At 42.0% G+C, this 16,249-nt stretch overlaps 1 protein-coding gene across 3 annotated transcripts in view; it reads left to right on the top strand.

Moving 5' to 3' along the window:
* Nucleotides 1-13,424, top strand: part of ALG9 (ALG9 alpha-1,2-mannosyltransferase) — a 72,118-nt gene extending 58,694 nt beyond the window's left edge. For all 3 annotated transcript variants that reach the window (XM_072155745.1, XM_072155744.1, XM_072155743.1), the window contains exon 15: nt 9,526-13,424. In XM_072155745.1, the coding sequence (XP_072011846.1) occupies nt 9,526-9,649 (124 nt within the window). In that variant the 3' untranslated portion in view covers nt 9,650-13,424. The remainder of the gene's footprint in view (nt 1-9,525) is intronic.
* Nucleotides 13,425-16,249: the final 2,825 nt, after the last annotated feature.

Below are 16,249 nucleotides of genomic sequence, written 5' to 3'. Positions count from 1 at the left end.
CAGATAGGACACTATGCAGCTCCCCCTTCATAAATAACATGCTGCCTGCAGATAGGACACTATGCAGCTCCCCCTGCTCTATAACATGCTGCCTGCGGATAGAGCTGTATCTACAAAATGATAAGTTCCCTTTAAAACAACCTCTCATGTATTTTGTTGTCTTTTTGTTTCGGTGAACCACATTTAGCAATCTTCAGTGTAATTCGCTGTGACCTATCTATTTGTATACTTCAAAGCAAGGGTAACATGACAGAAAATCATTCGGAGCACAATATGCAGTCACATTACCGCTTTCAGCTCCAACATCTCTTAAAGTAGGATGCAAACTTTAAAGGCAAATGATTATATACCCAGATAAAACCCATAGAATGACACGGGAACTTCTGCAGACTTCTCACCAGGGATCCGCTGTGGGATGTGATATTCACAAACTTGCTGCAAATTGAGCAATAAAGGGACTTTTTAGGTTTCCCAGGTAACGGGGGATTAAGGAGCCTGGTGTTTAGGTTCCCAAATAGAGCTGCCACATTCCTGGTCGGCCCTGGACTCTTTGTTGTAAGGTGTTGATGTTAGGTACTTCAGGGCTATCTTGGCTCTATTTCAGAAAGAGGATTTCAACTCCCAACATGTTATTCATTAGTTTGGTGCTATAGGGCAGTGATGGTGAACCTTTTAGAGACCGCTTATTTGAAGTGAAGTGCCAACATTGCATTTTAAGCAGTAACTTATTGTTACCTGTTCTTCAACATCTTTTAATTGTATCGGCAACCTGAGGCCACCAATACAGTTGAAAGAAGGAGGGAAAATTCAGCCCATCATTGAAGCTTCTCTCCAGGGTCTCTCTGTACAGGAAGAACGGTGGGTCCAACAGGAGGACCTCCAAAGATCTTCTGTCAAAACCTTTTCATTTTTCCCGCAGTTCCAAACAGCCAATGAAATGTCGCTTTACAATGGCAATGACAGCAGTATCTCTTAAGTTGCCTGGGACTGCAGGAAGATTCGGTGGATTTGGTCCTGTTTCGTGAACTCTGTCCTGGGGCGATGGCCTAAGTGCTCACAGAAATGGCTCTGAGTGCCACCTCTGGCACCCGTGCCATAGCTTTGCCACCACATCTAAAGGGCGTATGACCAATAAGAACCAATAATGTTTCTGGGATGTGACGATAGGGCAAATTAATTGGATGTTGGCTGCAATCTCCTTACTCACCTCCTACTATTAGTGGCACCAGGGTGTGACTTTCACAGTAGAGGTCTACAGAGAATGTGACATTGCCTGCATAGGCGTCTATTACCCATGCTCAGGCTTTATTGGCGGAGCGATTGTGCTATCCGCTGTGCCACCACGCTAACAAAGCCTTTCTTACATTCCTCTGCATGCCACACTAGAACAAACGGGCAATCATTTTAGTGATTGTATGACTATCATGAGATTTCGTAAGGATAGCCTCAGCACGTTCTACCATGTTACCATGCACCAACACAGATGACGTTACATGAAATAATACAGAATCCGTCTACGATTACCTTTTTGTTGCTCAACCTCAAAATCATTATCACCTTAATGGTGTCAAACAAACTTAAGCTGACACGGACTCCTGGTGCCCACAAGTTTAATCAACCAGAGAGTGCAGCTATCAGGGAAAATTGAGCTGTAAAAACTGTAGGAAACACGTCCCCCAGCAGTGCACCCAGAGCCATTAAGTGCACTTCAACTCCACTTTGATGATGACTTTTATAGCTCCAGCTCAATGCTGGGGGATCAGCATCAATAAACTGAAAAGTTTAACGGATGGAAATTGAACCAGTTTTGCTCTCCAGTGGCCCCGGGATGAGAAAATGCATCACATACAGATTTGTTTTACATGTTCTGTGACCATGAAGTGTCTCTGCCCAGAATAAATAGTTGATATATATTGTGCGGTTTGTATATTTTCGAGCATATTGTGGTTGCATATTAGACAGAGGGGTCTAAACATATATAAACAGGGGACATCAATAATATTTGGCACAACCCACCTATTGTGGGGGTCAGATTTCTGATTGCAAGAATGGGGTCCAATTCTTACTAATTGATGGAGCGATAGATCAAGTATGCATCCTACCACTGCAATAAGTATTTATTGTATATTAGACTCAGGGGTCTAAACATATATAAATTGCGGGATTGTGCCTAATTTTATTGCTGTCCCCTATCGGTGGGGGTCGGACTGCTTATAACAAGAATGGGGTCCAATTCTCACTAATTGATGGATTAATAGATCAAGTGTGTATCCTACTACTGCATATGTATGTATAGGAGTGCCCAAAATTGCAGAGCTCAGTACTGGGTGCTGGAGACGCCTGCAAACTTCTAGAACTCCCATAGAAATTGAAAGAAGCGACAGGACACATGCTCAACCTGCCGCTCCATTCGTTAAACCTGTTCTCCAGTGACAAGTTAGCTCCTATCCACAGAACACAGGATAACTTGCTGATCGATGGGGGTCTCAGTGATGACCCCCAGGGATCAGGAGAATGTGATTTAGTACCCTGAGATGAAGAGAGCAGACGGTTGCACTTATACAGGCTGCTCCATTCATCTCTATGGCCCTTACGGATATAGCTGAGCATCATACTCAGCAATCTCTTCATCTCGGGGTACAATCTCTTCGTTTTCGTGATCCCTGGAGGTCCCATCACTGAGACACCCACCAATCAGCAAGTTGGCCCGTATCATGTGGATAGGGGCTAACTTGCTTGTGACTGGAGAAAAAGCAGGGGTCAGACATCACTGAAATTGTTATCCCCCCATGGGAATCTACTGATAAAACTTGATAAATCCCTATAAAGGAAATCTACCATCAAAATCCATCATGATAAACCAGGGACACTAACTCCTAGATCCAGGCACCGTGACTGTGGTAATCTTCTTATATTTATTATCCATGCCCTCTTCATTCTCAAATCAACTTTTTAAAATTATATTAATGAGCCAGAAGTGCTACGGGGTGCATTAGCAGAGCCCCTCAGTGCTCTGGCTTCACAGGCTTTAACTGAACACTAAAATGACTAGCACTACATTACCCATGCATTTTTGACACTCGTGCACAGTGCCCAAAATTATGCCTAATTTTTACCACATTTTTTGCCATAAAATAGGTCAAAGTTAGATTAGACAGTGTTTGGGTACAATTTATCATACGCTATGTGTCACCAGAGTATGATGAAATCCTTCACCACACCTCTGGCACCCAGCGACACCAACATACAATTTTACGCCAGACTTTGTGCTATTACAGCTGCAGACTATAGCTATTGTGTAGGTGTGGGGCAGGAATGACACTACTCCAAGGCCTAGTAGCCTCTGCTGTCCCACCTCCTTCCTCATCCTCGGCGCCCTGCTGATACAGCCTGTACTTGCACACTGATTCACTCTGATGGCTTCCTCCGAGCTCGGTGCATGCGCAATAGCCCCTTTAGTGCTGACGGCAGCCACAATACGCACATGCTCTCTGCCGGCAGGACTGAACAGGAGCTACTGCACGTGAAATCGGCAGTGATACGTGCCAAGGACGCGGAATGAGGCAGGGTCAGCATAGGATACTGGGACACTGGGTAGCCTTTGTTTCCACAGCCTGGAGAGGTTACTCCACACACCTGTAGCCTCTGCCGAAAATGTGCATAATAGTAAGATAAAGGTAATGAGCGGGCGCGTGAGTAGCACTTCTGCCTTGCAGCGCTGGGGTTCTGGGTTCGAATCCCACCCAGGTCAACATCTGCAAAGAGTTTGTATGTTCTCTGCGTGTTTGCTTGGGTTTTCTCCGGGTCCTCCAGTTTCCTCCCGCAGTCCAAAACATACTGTTAGATTGTTTCGATTGTGAGCCCCATGGGGACAGGGACCAATTTGACATGCTTTGTGCAGCGCTGCGTAATCTGTGTGTGCTATATAAATAAAGAATTATTATTAAAAATGGATTAGGGAAAGATAGTTAGGGTCTTGGATGTTAGGAGGAACCTACCAACCTTGATAGGTAGATTCCGGATGGTAGGTTTCCTTTGAAGGCAGGTGTTTTTCCATTAAGACAACCAAGCGAAGTTATCATACATTGATCATTGATGTCCATCTATATGTTGTACGTTACTCATTGCCCCTTCAGCAGTAAAACATAAGGCACACGTCTGCGCTGAGCCCGTGCTTCATTAATCATGTGTCACAGTCGGGCTCCCTTGTAGGCTTTGTGCTTGAGCACCACAAGATGCCCCGGCGTTCTCCAGCCTCTGCAGGCAGCTGCGCTTCCTAATCCCTTCTGACGCACTTGCTTACGTACACTATCTTTCCATAGAGGAGACTTACTCTAGGCTCCTCTCAGCAAAAAAAAAAAAAAAAAGCCGTCCTGACTTCAGACAGATTTAACCTCTAGTTCTGCTCTGCAGTGATATTTTTGTACAGGAATTTCGCATTTGTTTCCATAAACTGTTTTACGGAGAACGCGACGGAGCTTATGTCAAAGAACTGAGGTCACTTCTCTAAGTTTTAAAGTAAACTCCAGTATAAACGCCTGTAAAAATCATTAGAATTACTTACTTTACAGCCCCTGAGCATAGTGTTATCTGCTGCGTAATCTGTGTGCGCTGTATAAATAAAGAATTATTATTATTCAAGTGTACGGTGGCTGAGTGAGTAGCACTTATGCCTTGCAGCGCTGAGGTCCTGGGTCCCTCATCCCACCCAGGTCAACATCTGCAAAGAGTTTATATGCTCTCTCCATGTTTGGTGGGTTTCCTCTGGTTTCCTCCCACACTCCAAACACATACAGTAGGTTGTTTAGATTGTCAGCTCCATGGGGACAGGGACCAATTTGACATGATTTGTGCAGTGCTGCGTAATCTGTGTGCGCTATATAAATAATGAATTATTATTATTAAAAGTGTAGGTACCTCCTGAAGGGAGTATTCCTATTTCGTCAAATTTAATGTTATTGTTTCTGTAATACAGTTATACAATTATTCAATATACTTCTACAATGATACCATACAGCTCGTTAGTATCATAGAGAATAATCAGACCTGTGTGATATATAACGAACCGCGCACCTGTGTGACCATTGTTAGATTTCTGTCCACGTGAAGTAAACAATGAAACTTTCTACAGCAGGACAGCAAGCAGAGATCTAGATAACCGGGAGGATTTGATACAGAAACTTTATTGGAAAATTGTATAACTTTTCATTATACAAACAATAGCATTTATTTGCTGAAATGGGGACACCACTTTAAGGGAAATCTACCATCAAATCCATCATGATAAGCCAGAGAAACCTACTTGTATATCCAGGCACAGTGACTGTGGTAATCTTCTTATATTTATTATCCGTGGCCTCCTTCCGTCTAAAATAAACATTTACAATTATGCCAATGAGCTAGATGAGCTCTGGAGGATGTTACCAGAGCCCCTCCATTCTGTAGCTTCGCAGGCTGTTAAATTGTGTAGTTCCCCCTACTAATGTGGGCTGAAACCTCCTCTGCTGCAGTGAGATTACATTAGGCGGATGGAGGGGGAGACAGTGTAACAGCCTGTGAAGCTAACGCTCGGAGAAGTCCGGTAACGCCCCTCCAGAGCCCTTCTGGCTAATTACCATCATATTAAGTCACAGTGCCTGGATCTATGATTTTGATGATAGATTGATGATAGATCTGTTTTTCATTTTGTTTTAATTCATTTTTCTTTATTTTCAAATTAACTCAAAATCAGCATTATTAATGAATTCCCTATTGTGTGTCATGAAATAAAATTTGTATAGTCTCTGGTAAATGGGGTAATGTTTTGCCTAGTGTAATTGGAAATGCGTATAGATATCTTTATTAAATGTATTAATAAATTTGTATTTATTAATAATAAACTGCTTGTACCTTCTCTGTAGGGTCTGCTGCTGCTTCTGACAGCCTGAGACCCGCTCCTGCTCCTGTTCTCTGTGCAGGAGCAGGAGAAACTATAGATACGGCGGAAGATATCGCTGCAGATTTACAGCCCACACCAGCCACTGTCACGACGGTCATTATAGATGTTACGGAGGGATTTTCACCACATCCTTCAAAGGGGTTTTGGAAAGGGGATTTAGGGTCGGACTATTGCGACCCCGAGCAATCTTAAGAATAGTGGTTCCATTCTGACTGTTAGGTGAAGCGGAAGGATGAACTGAATCCCGTCGCTACATTCCATAGTATGGGAGCACAGCTCGCTATTTACACCATGCATGCTTGACCTGTCATTCCTGCCATTAGCGAAAACGGACATCCCTTTCTCCAGATGGCTTGGGGTCCGATACCCGTGATTGGTGGAGTTCCAGCAGTTAGTATGTTATACCTGCCCACATACCTGAGCCAACACACTGCTCCATAGTTACTTATTTTCTGTTCATTAATAACATTCTGTGTGATTCTAATCATCCTAAGAAATTTAAAGGGGTATTCTCATCTGGGCATTCACATTCAGTTTCATTAATCTGCCATATATAAACATTTCTTCAATTAGATGTTATTAAAAAAAATGTTCCTGTGTGAAGATAATTTCTCATAAATGTAGGGATTTTGTCCCTTAGAAATGAGATGTCTTCCTCGGTTACGGCCACCTCTGCTGGAGTGATTGCACAAAGAAACAAAAGGTTTTTGTATATGAAATGTCCAGGAGTTACTGCATCTCCCGCATCCGTCTTCTGGTAATGATTGCTGAATCCAGGAGGTCAGACAGGGCTCAATAGCGCATGTCTGGCAACTGCTTCCAAAATGTGAGGTGGTCGTAACCGAGGAAGATGATCTCGTTTCTAAGGGACAACATGGCCACATTTATGAGAAATTATCTTCACACAGGAACATTTTTTTTAATAACATCCAATTGAAGAAATGTTTATATATGGCAGATTAATGAAACTTAATTTAAATGCCCAGACGATAATACCCCTTTAAGGTCTTCTGACAACCAGAAAGGGTGAAACACATTTCTACATTTCTCTTACAGATACTATTGTTTTACAAGCACCATTTCTCGTACAATAGCCGGTAGTGATAAATGTCATTTATCAGCCTAGCACTTCAGCACAGAAAAGGTTAATGTGGAAAGCGAAGCCACAGCGGCCCAACTTGATCCTCTGGGGGTTTCATGGAGCGCAATTGACGTCAGGTCCTGTACAGTCAGAGATTAGCTCCTGATACATGGAGAAGGTAATTGAATTAGAGAGCAGCCACCTAATTACACCGAGCAGACACTTCATTGTCAGGAACCATTTCATTACAGATAAGGCGAGAGCTAGGATTTCAGCGTATCATGGAGCAGACGTCTCCGCTCCCGGCTATGACACACACTTCCCTTGCGTAATTGGTCTCATGAGATGCAGCCACTCAAACCACCCCAGCTACTCAGTGTGGTTATAGACGTTTCTGGAGATATATCAATTTTCATTCACCTTATTGTTATGACTGTGGTAGGCACTTTATGGGAAAATTTGGAGATAGTATAAGGTTAACAACTTTATTTACTGCTTGGGAGTCTAAAATTGCACTCAGCTTTGGATTAGCACGTTGCGTCCTGCAAGTCTGATAAACCAGTGAGCGCACATGACCTCTATTATCAGGAAATGAAAAAGGAAATTTTATGCATCTTTTATAGCGGAGCTTAAGGCGACATTCATATAAGGTTTTTATGCTATGCTCAGTGTATAGGCCAGAAAAGATCCTGCCGTATACACAGAGCTTACATTGTTCCTCCTGGAAAACTATATATCACTTGGTCATAAGTATTTAGCCCCTTTGCTGTGACATTCATATTTACCGGTAAGTCACATGCTCTCCATTTCCTTCTGATCCTTTTTGAGATGGTTCTACTCATTCATTGGAGTCCAGCTGTGTTTAACTAAACGGATTGGAAGTTTCTTGATTAAATTCTTGATTAGAAAAAGGACACTGCTGTCAATGTAAGACTTCACAGCTCACAGAGCATGTCTGATCATATGAGAAACATGAGGTCTAAAGAACTGCCCAAGGAGTTCAGAGACAAAACTGTGGCAAGGGACAGGTCTGGCCAAAAAAGAATACAAAAGAATTTCAGCAGCATTTAAGGTACATAAGAGCACAGTGGTCTCCATAATACTGAAATGGAAGAAGTTTGGGACAACCACAATTATTGCTGAACTTGGCCATCCAGCCAAACTGAGAAATAGTGGGAGAAGAACCTTGGTGATGGAGGTAAAGAAGAATCCAAAGATCACCATGGCTGAGCTCCAGAGATGCAGTAGGGAGATGGGAGAAAGTTCAACAAAGTCACCGATCACTGCAGCCTCCACCAGTCGGGGCTTTATGGCAGAGTGTGTCGATGGAAGCCTCTCCTCAGTGCAAGACATATGAGTATACATATATAGTGTGCCAAACACATGAAGGACTCCCAGACTATGAGAAATAAGATTCTCTGGTCTGATGAGATGAAGATTGAACTTTTTGGTGTTAATTCTAAGTGATGGAGAAAACCAGGCACTGCTTATCACCTGCCAAATACAATCCCAGCCATGTTACATGGTGGGGGCAGCGTCATGCTATGGTGGGGGACATGACCACTGGTTGTAATTGAAGGAAAGATGAATGTGGCCAAGTACAGAGATATCCTGGATGAAAACCTCTTCCAGAGCTCTGGACCTCAGACTGGGCAGAAGTTTCACCTTCCATTAAGACAATTACCCTAAGCAGATAGCTAAAATAGTAGAGTAGAGTCTTCAGAACATCTCTGTGACCATTCCTGATGGGCCCAGCCGGAGCCCTGACCTAAACCCAATGGAGCATCTCTGGAGAGACGTGAAAATGTCCTCCCCCAATGTTCACCATCCAACCTGAGGGAACTGGAGAGGATCAGCAAGGAAGAGGCAGAGGATCCCCAAATCCAGGTGTGAAAAACATGTTGCATCTTCCCAAGAAAACTTCTGTCTGTACTAGCTCCAAAGCTGCTTCTACTCAACACTGAGCAAAGGGGCTGAATATTTATGAGCATGTGATATTTCAGTATTGCTTAATAAATTAGCAAAAAATATCTACTTTTTTTTTTTTGGGGGGGGGGGGGGTTCTGACAAGATGAGGTGTGTCCATTAATGAGCAAATAAAAAAACCCTTTTTTATCTTACCATTTGGCTGCAATGAGACAGAGTGAAAAATTTAAAGGAGTCTGAATACTTTCCTGTATGTACAACCCTTTTTCCTTCAACACCTACTACATGTGGAAATTGAGACAACCATCCAAAACTGTTAAAAACCGTCTTCTACCCTGATGTTCCTATCATAAAAGACATACAAATTTTGTTTATAGAACACGTGGGGTTTGATATGCGATGAAAAAAAAATTATAACCGACGTGGTCTTTAAGATTATGTTCCACTTATGTAATGCACCTTCATACTGATCTTGGTGGTTTTGCCAACCTTTATACTTAAAGGTGACTCTCTGCCGAGAACAGGTCCATTCCTAAATTTTCTCTTTTTATTTTACATTTTTCCTGCTTTTTCTTTTCAGGTCTTCCAAACTGTTTCGTGCATTTTATGTCCCGTTTGTATCCAGCTGGCACACAACATTCTCCAATTACACTATCCTGAAAGCCCGTCGACCCAAGCAGATTAAGAAGAGGAATTTAGGATGAGCAATGACCCAGTTGGTCTAGCTGTGGGATCTCCTCACCTCCTCCTGCAGTTAGAGGGACCTTTCATGGAAGATCTATTGTGGCAGCGTGTAATGTGGCTGCTTTATAACTATATAGAACGGTCATGTAATAAATTCTGCTCAACTCTGCTTTTCGACGACCAATACAACAAGTTTTACAGAGTTGTGGATTTCAGTATCTTCATCAGGTATTATAAAGGTTGTTCTCATAGGCTTCCGATATCTATCTACTTATCATAAATCACATATCTTCTTTGTCAAGTCCATCTGTCCACGTGTATGTAATTGTTTAACTTTGTCCAAGGGAGCAGGAGAGATTCTGGATTCTTATTCATGAATGTCCTCCAGTCCCTCATAGTTTGGTGGTGCTGAATCGAAAACTGATGACTGTAACAATTTTCAATTCGACAGGTATGTTTTAGTGCTCTGTACATGGGTTTTTTGTGTTTTATGTCCAAAAAAAAAAAAAAAAAAGAGTCCAACGATTAAGGAAAGACTTTGAGTTCAGATTTTCAACAAATGTAATGCCTTTATTTGCTTATGTACTTTGGTTTACTTCAATTTCATTTCCTAAAATCAGAGACCCCTAAATAAGAGCTTAATTTCTGTTTAGGACTTATCAAAAATGAATTTGGCATCTCCCAAATCGCAGACCTCAAGTAGAACCAGGGTTTTGTAGGGCAATATGTAAGCTTTGCAGACATAGCGGGTTTCACACACACACACACAGTCCTGCTACATACACGCACACACACACAGTCCTGCTACATACACGCACACACACACAGTCCTGCTACATACAGGCACACACACACAGTCCTGCTACATTCACGCACACACATCTGCTACATTCACACACACACATCTGCTACATTCACACACACACATCTGCTACATTCACACACACACAGTCCTGCTACATTCACGCACACACATCTGCTACATTCACACACACACATCTGCTACATTCACACACACACATCTGCTACATTCACACACTTCTCCGCTACATTCACACACACACAGCTTTGCTACATTCACACACAGCACTCCTACATTCGCTCACACACATACCCTGACCCAGCAGCAGTATGAATAGTACTTCTTCTCCTTTCTCCTGTCGCCGTCCCTACAAGACTGTTATGGGCAACATGAAGGGGGTTTAGTGATGCATAAATCATGTGACCCATTATATCATGATAGTCGGAAGCCCAGGGAGAGGGAAAGAGCCGTTCTTTGAGAATCGGGAAGAGGACCTTGTTGGCACTTTACCATATCTCGAGGACAGCGAACAGGAGGGACTGGCAGTGCTGGATCCTCCTCACTTCACACAATAATAAGACATGGGCACTTTTCTTTCTAAAAAATGAGTCTGACAGTCAATAACATACAATTGTAACATACAATATTATTAATTTGGCACAAATTTCAGCAGTGCAAAATGAGTTTGTAAATGTTGTTGATTGCATGATATATCACCCCCACGGACTACCGTAGGTATGGAGCAGCAGTGTTCTTGCTCTGTTTTACTGCTGTCCGGAATCTTGAAAGATCAGGGATCTCGGGACCCCTATTCCACTTAGGCCCCAGCAATGGTCAGGCATGTATTCCCTATACCCAGAATTATTGCTGTAGTAGCAATGGTCTGTATTGTTTCTACAGTGTGGGGTCAAGTTTGGTTTCATAGTTTGGACTTTCTATCGTCCTACACTGTGTCTCATTGGTTACAACAAATGCATCAACAAATGAAATCAATATTTACCATATTTTTTGGACTGTAAGATGCACTTTTTAGCGAGAAAACTCTTGCTATAAGGCAGTGATGGCAAACCTTTTAGAGACTGAGTGCCCAAAATGCAAACCAGACCCACTTATTTATTGCAAAGTGCCAACGCAGCAATTCTAGTATTAAATTATGAAAATCTATTTGCTCTGTGCTATACCACAGCTTTCAAGGGTCCTGAGGACACCAATATCGTTGACAGAAGGTGGGAAAATTCACGCTTCCCTTGACAACCCAATGAACAGGAAGAATTGTTGGGCCAAGAGCAGGAACTTCAATGGCTCCAATGATAATCTGACCATGTCCACGCCTTTTCTTCCTGCAATCTCAGATAGACCCAGATGCTTAACGTCCTGGGCTACCTGGGCCTGCAGGAGGATCCCTCAAGTCCGGTCTTGTGAATTCTGTGCTTGGGAAACAGCCTGAGTGCCCACTGAGAGGGCTCAGAGTGCCACCTTTGGCACCTGTGCCATAGGTTCGCCACCACTGCTATAAGGTGTCTGCGTCTTATAGTTCGAAGGTCAGGCGATCCAGCATTGCCAGGCCCTTTTGATTGTGATCCTAGAGATCAGGTGAAGCGCAGATGAAGCATTTCACCTGGTCTCCAGGAGAGAAGAGCTACAGCACTGCTCTCTCCCTCTACATGTGTCATCCTCACATGAGTAAAGGACTCTTATGTCAGGACCATGTGACCTCATCAGTTTTAGGTCTTCGAACCCTTCCATATGGCTAGTTGGGACAGAGCCAGAGGATGGGAGAAATAGTTTTCTATACTGAACCTAGGACTAGATATGTATAAGGGATGTGTGTTAGAGGGTGAATGTAGTAGAGCTGTGTGAGCGAGGATGATTGTAGCAGAGCTGTGTGTGTAAGTATATGCAGCATTGCTGTGCTTGAGTGTGTGTGTCCACCAGGGAACTTTTAATTGGTTTCAATTATATTTTTCCGTTTTTAATGACGGAATGTGTCTTCTAGTCAGGAGCATCTTATAGTCTGAAAAATACAGTAGTTGCAATGAAGATTAGGTTCACTGATTATACGTGTGTGGAGAATCTGATGTCATCTCATTATCTAAAAAACAGGTTCATCTGAAATCTAGCAGTAAAATAATATCTGTGCATCGTTGTCATGTGCATTTTTTAATTGAGGATCCCTACTTCTGGTTAAACTGGACTAACCTCTCTCGAAATCTTGTGGTGTTACAGGGAATGTATTACATGTATGTCATGAATTAAATTATTATATAAAGCTGTATGCTCTGCACGAGGGACATGTGTGCCATTCACAGATCAGTCAAGATGATAGACCTAGACAATAGTTACTTGAGTAATTTAATTGATTATGGGTATAATATCTTAAGTATGAAGGTACCAACTGGGTTACACTTTGTATAGAATTGGCAGACATTGGGGGAAACGCAGCTATGGAGCATTGGGAGAAGTAGAAGTCCATGTAGGCTGCTGTGATTTCATGTGATCAGATACATACATTGGGGTAGACGTTGCAAATGTAACTGGGAAAAGGACCTTACATGACATCACCCTGGTCAAATGACATAAAAAGCTGAATGCTCTTTAGGGGAGGAGTAGATGGGAGGGGCCGGCCAAGCAGGACACACCCCCTCTGATGCCAGGCAGTATAACATAAAGTTGATTTATGGGGATGATAGGGAAACAATTTTTAGCAAATAGAAGGTTGGCATTTAGTTAATAGGGCTCTATGGGAACCTGTCACTAGCTGTATGTGTGAAAATGTGGTGACTGGTTCCCTTAAAGTTTCTTGAAAGGTCTACACACAACTCCAAGTAGGCTGCAGCGCGCAGCTGAATGGTAAGGGTGCTGTTCTCCCAACTATGTGATATGGGTGACCAATTCTTAGGCGACAATACATTATAAAGATGTTCACAATCACCCATTCCTATTGTGTCTGTTTTTTGACTTGTATTTTTTTTAAATAAAAGTTACAAATCCTCGTTCTTTGTTCCCTGTGATTCTTATTGCCAACTGGATTCATACGTAAACATTAACTATGTAGTTAGTTTTTGTCATCTTACTACCAGGTATTTGATAAATGAAAACCTTTACAGACATGTAGGTGAGTTGTTGGCTATAAAAAGTTTATAATTGTTATAATTTTACTTTGTGGAAATGGTAACTATTTCAATATGAGTAATCTTTGTATAGCACCATCATATTCTCTAGAGCTTTACAGATTATTTGGGACATAAAAAATATTAAATAATAAAAGTTAGGGCCAAGCTCCCAATTTATAAACCGCACATATAGTAAAGCAACCTCTGGGACTCCCAAAACTTCCATGGAAACAAGGTTTCCTGAATTCCCCATGTAATTGGAGGCTCCATTACCCTCTATGGGACAAAGCAGAAATCTCCATCAGTCCTATAGAAGTAACTTAAAGGAATTGTACCTCCCAAATTTAATCAAGGATAAACCAGGGACACTTACTCATAGATCCAGGCACTGTGACTTTGGTAATCTTCTTATATTTGTTATCCATGGTCTCCTTCCTTTTAAAATCAACTTATTATGGTAAGGAGTCTGAAGGGCTTTTGTGCTGTTACTTTAGCTCCTTTATTCTGTAGCTTTACAGGCTGTTGCACAGTCTCCCCTCCCCCTGCTCTTGCCCAGCGTTTCCCCCTACCTCTTCCTAATGAAATCCAATAGTGGAAGTGCTCCTGCACAGTGTAATAGCCTGTGAAGCTACAACATGGAGGGGCTTTGTGAACAAACCCAGAGTCCTTTATTCGCATAATTTTAAAAGTTGATTTTAGAAGGAAGGAGGCCATGGATAACAAATATAAGAAGATATGAGATCTATAAGTAATCATGCTTAACATACTTGGTTTTGATGGTGGATTTCCTTTAAGAATACATACATCTCACTCCATTCAATGGGTCATTTGAGGACCCTAGTCCTGTTAATTTCTGGGGACGCAGCATTTGGACACCCTCAGCATATCCCATATTTACTTCCTAGTTATTAGTGGGAAAACCCCTATAACATTTTAGTTTGACTCTTGAGGATTGTAGAGGCTTCTGGAGGTCAGTAGATCCACATCTTCCCGTCTCCTTAAAGCTGCAGCTGGCGTCTGGAGGTTTGGCCGCCTGGCTGGTGGATTTTGCATTGTTTTGTCTGTTCCCGGTTTTATTTTAAACAGCGGCTTGATAAATAATGTGGACAAGGACAAAACTGCTAATTGTAATCAAACCCGCTTTCATTTTCTACATTACAGAGACTATTAGAAGCCACCAGCAGGATTACGGCAGCGTCTATCACAATGACTTGTTCCCTGGTCTCCCATTCGCTCTACAATAGACTGATCTCAATGTACGAAGCACCGAAGACCAAAAATACATCTCCAGGGCCTGGTAGTCCATCTACCCAGCAGAAGATTCAATGATGGGTGACTCCTATCATATTGGGTGTTATAGAATTTATATCACGTAAACTTTCCAGATAAAACCGCCCCCAGATAAAACTTGGCCCTAAGTAACAACAAACTTTATTCTCCCTTTGTAATACGTAGAAAGTACCTTGATAGGGTCCAGCATGTTCACTATTTACAGGGTTTTTAACTTTTCGCTTAGGTTTTTGATCATCAGAACCACACATAAAGTACATGAAGATTGCTGAAATTCTAACAATCCAAAACAATCTGTCAATGTGTTGTCCTGCATTGAACTATAGGACATGCCCACATATCACTCATAGAATAGTCATAGATCCAGGCACCGTGACTGTGATAATCTTCTTTTATTTGTTATCCATGGCCTCCTTCCTTCTTAAAAATCAACTTTTATGATGATACTAATCTGGCTTCACAGACTGTTACACTGTCTCACCCTTCCCCCTGCTTCTGCAGTGAGCACTTCTTGCTGTAATCTCAGTGCTGAGGGAGGGGAGGGAGACAGTGTAATAGTCTGTAAAGCCATATCACAGAGGGGCTAGGGTAACTCCTAAGGCTCATTAGCATCATTTTAAAGGTTGATTTCAGAAGGAAGGAGGCCACAGATAACAAATATAAGAAGATTACCACAGTCTGGATCTGGATTTTTAGATTCTGCACAAGAAATAGTTTGGCACCATTATATGTTTGTCCACTAAGAAATATTTTAAAAGTGTGAAGAACCTTGTGTGCCCCCAATTTACAAGTTCATAATGTACATATATACAGTGTCCCAGATATACAGTAGATGAATAAGCTCTAAAACAAACATGACTTATATTTCCTTGACAGAAGAAATGTTGTGGCTTGTAAATGGAGTGGACAACTTTTTCAGGGAAACCTTCACATAGATCTGCATCCTCTATTTTGAATTTATTAAATATATTTGACTGTAGTCATCAGTACAGGCTAGGGAACTGGTTTGGTTAGCTGAGAGGCCGTGCACATAGGTTTCGGAGAAGGCTACCTTTAAAGACTCCAAACACCTGAAAAGATGGACAACAAAAGCTGACACCATAACAATAACTCCTGATCTTCTTCCTGATCTACATCCACCTAGCCAAACCAGTTTATTATACTGTACCGCCTAAATGTAATAACATGAAAACAGCAATTTCTAAAGTAGGGTGTCCTTTTGGAAGAGACAGGTTTGGCTTTTCTCCCACTAGGCTTCTAGAAAGTCAGGCTTATATGTAGAGGGAGCTGCCTTATTTAAAGGGGTGTCCTCACCTAGGCATTGACATTTCATTCAACCCATCTGCCATATACATACATTTCTTCAATCGGATGTTAAAAAAATTACCTGTTTGAATATAATTTACCATAAATGT

The sequence above is a fragment of the Engystomops pustulosus genome, chromosome 6 (genome assembly GCF_040894005.1).
Source record: "Engystomops pustulosus chromosome 6, aEngPut4.maternal, whole genome shotgun sequence".
NCBI lineage: Eukaryota > Metazoa > Chordata > Amphibia > Anura > Leptodactylidae > Engystomops > Engystomops pustulosus.
The sequence above is the reverse complement of the archived record's forward strand: the minus strand, read 5'-3'. Positions and strand labels throughout refer to the sequence as shown.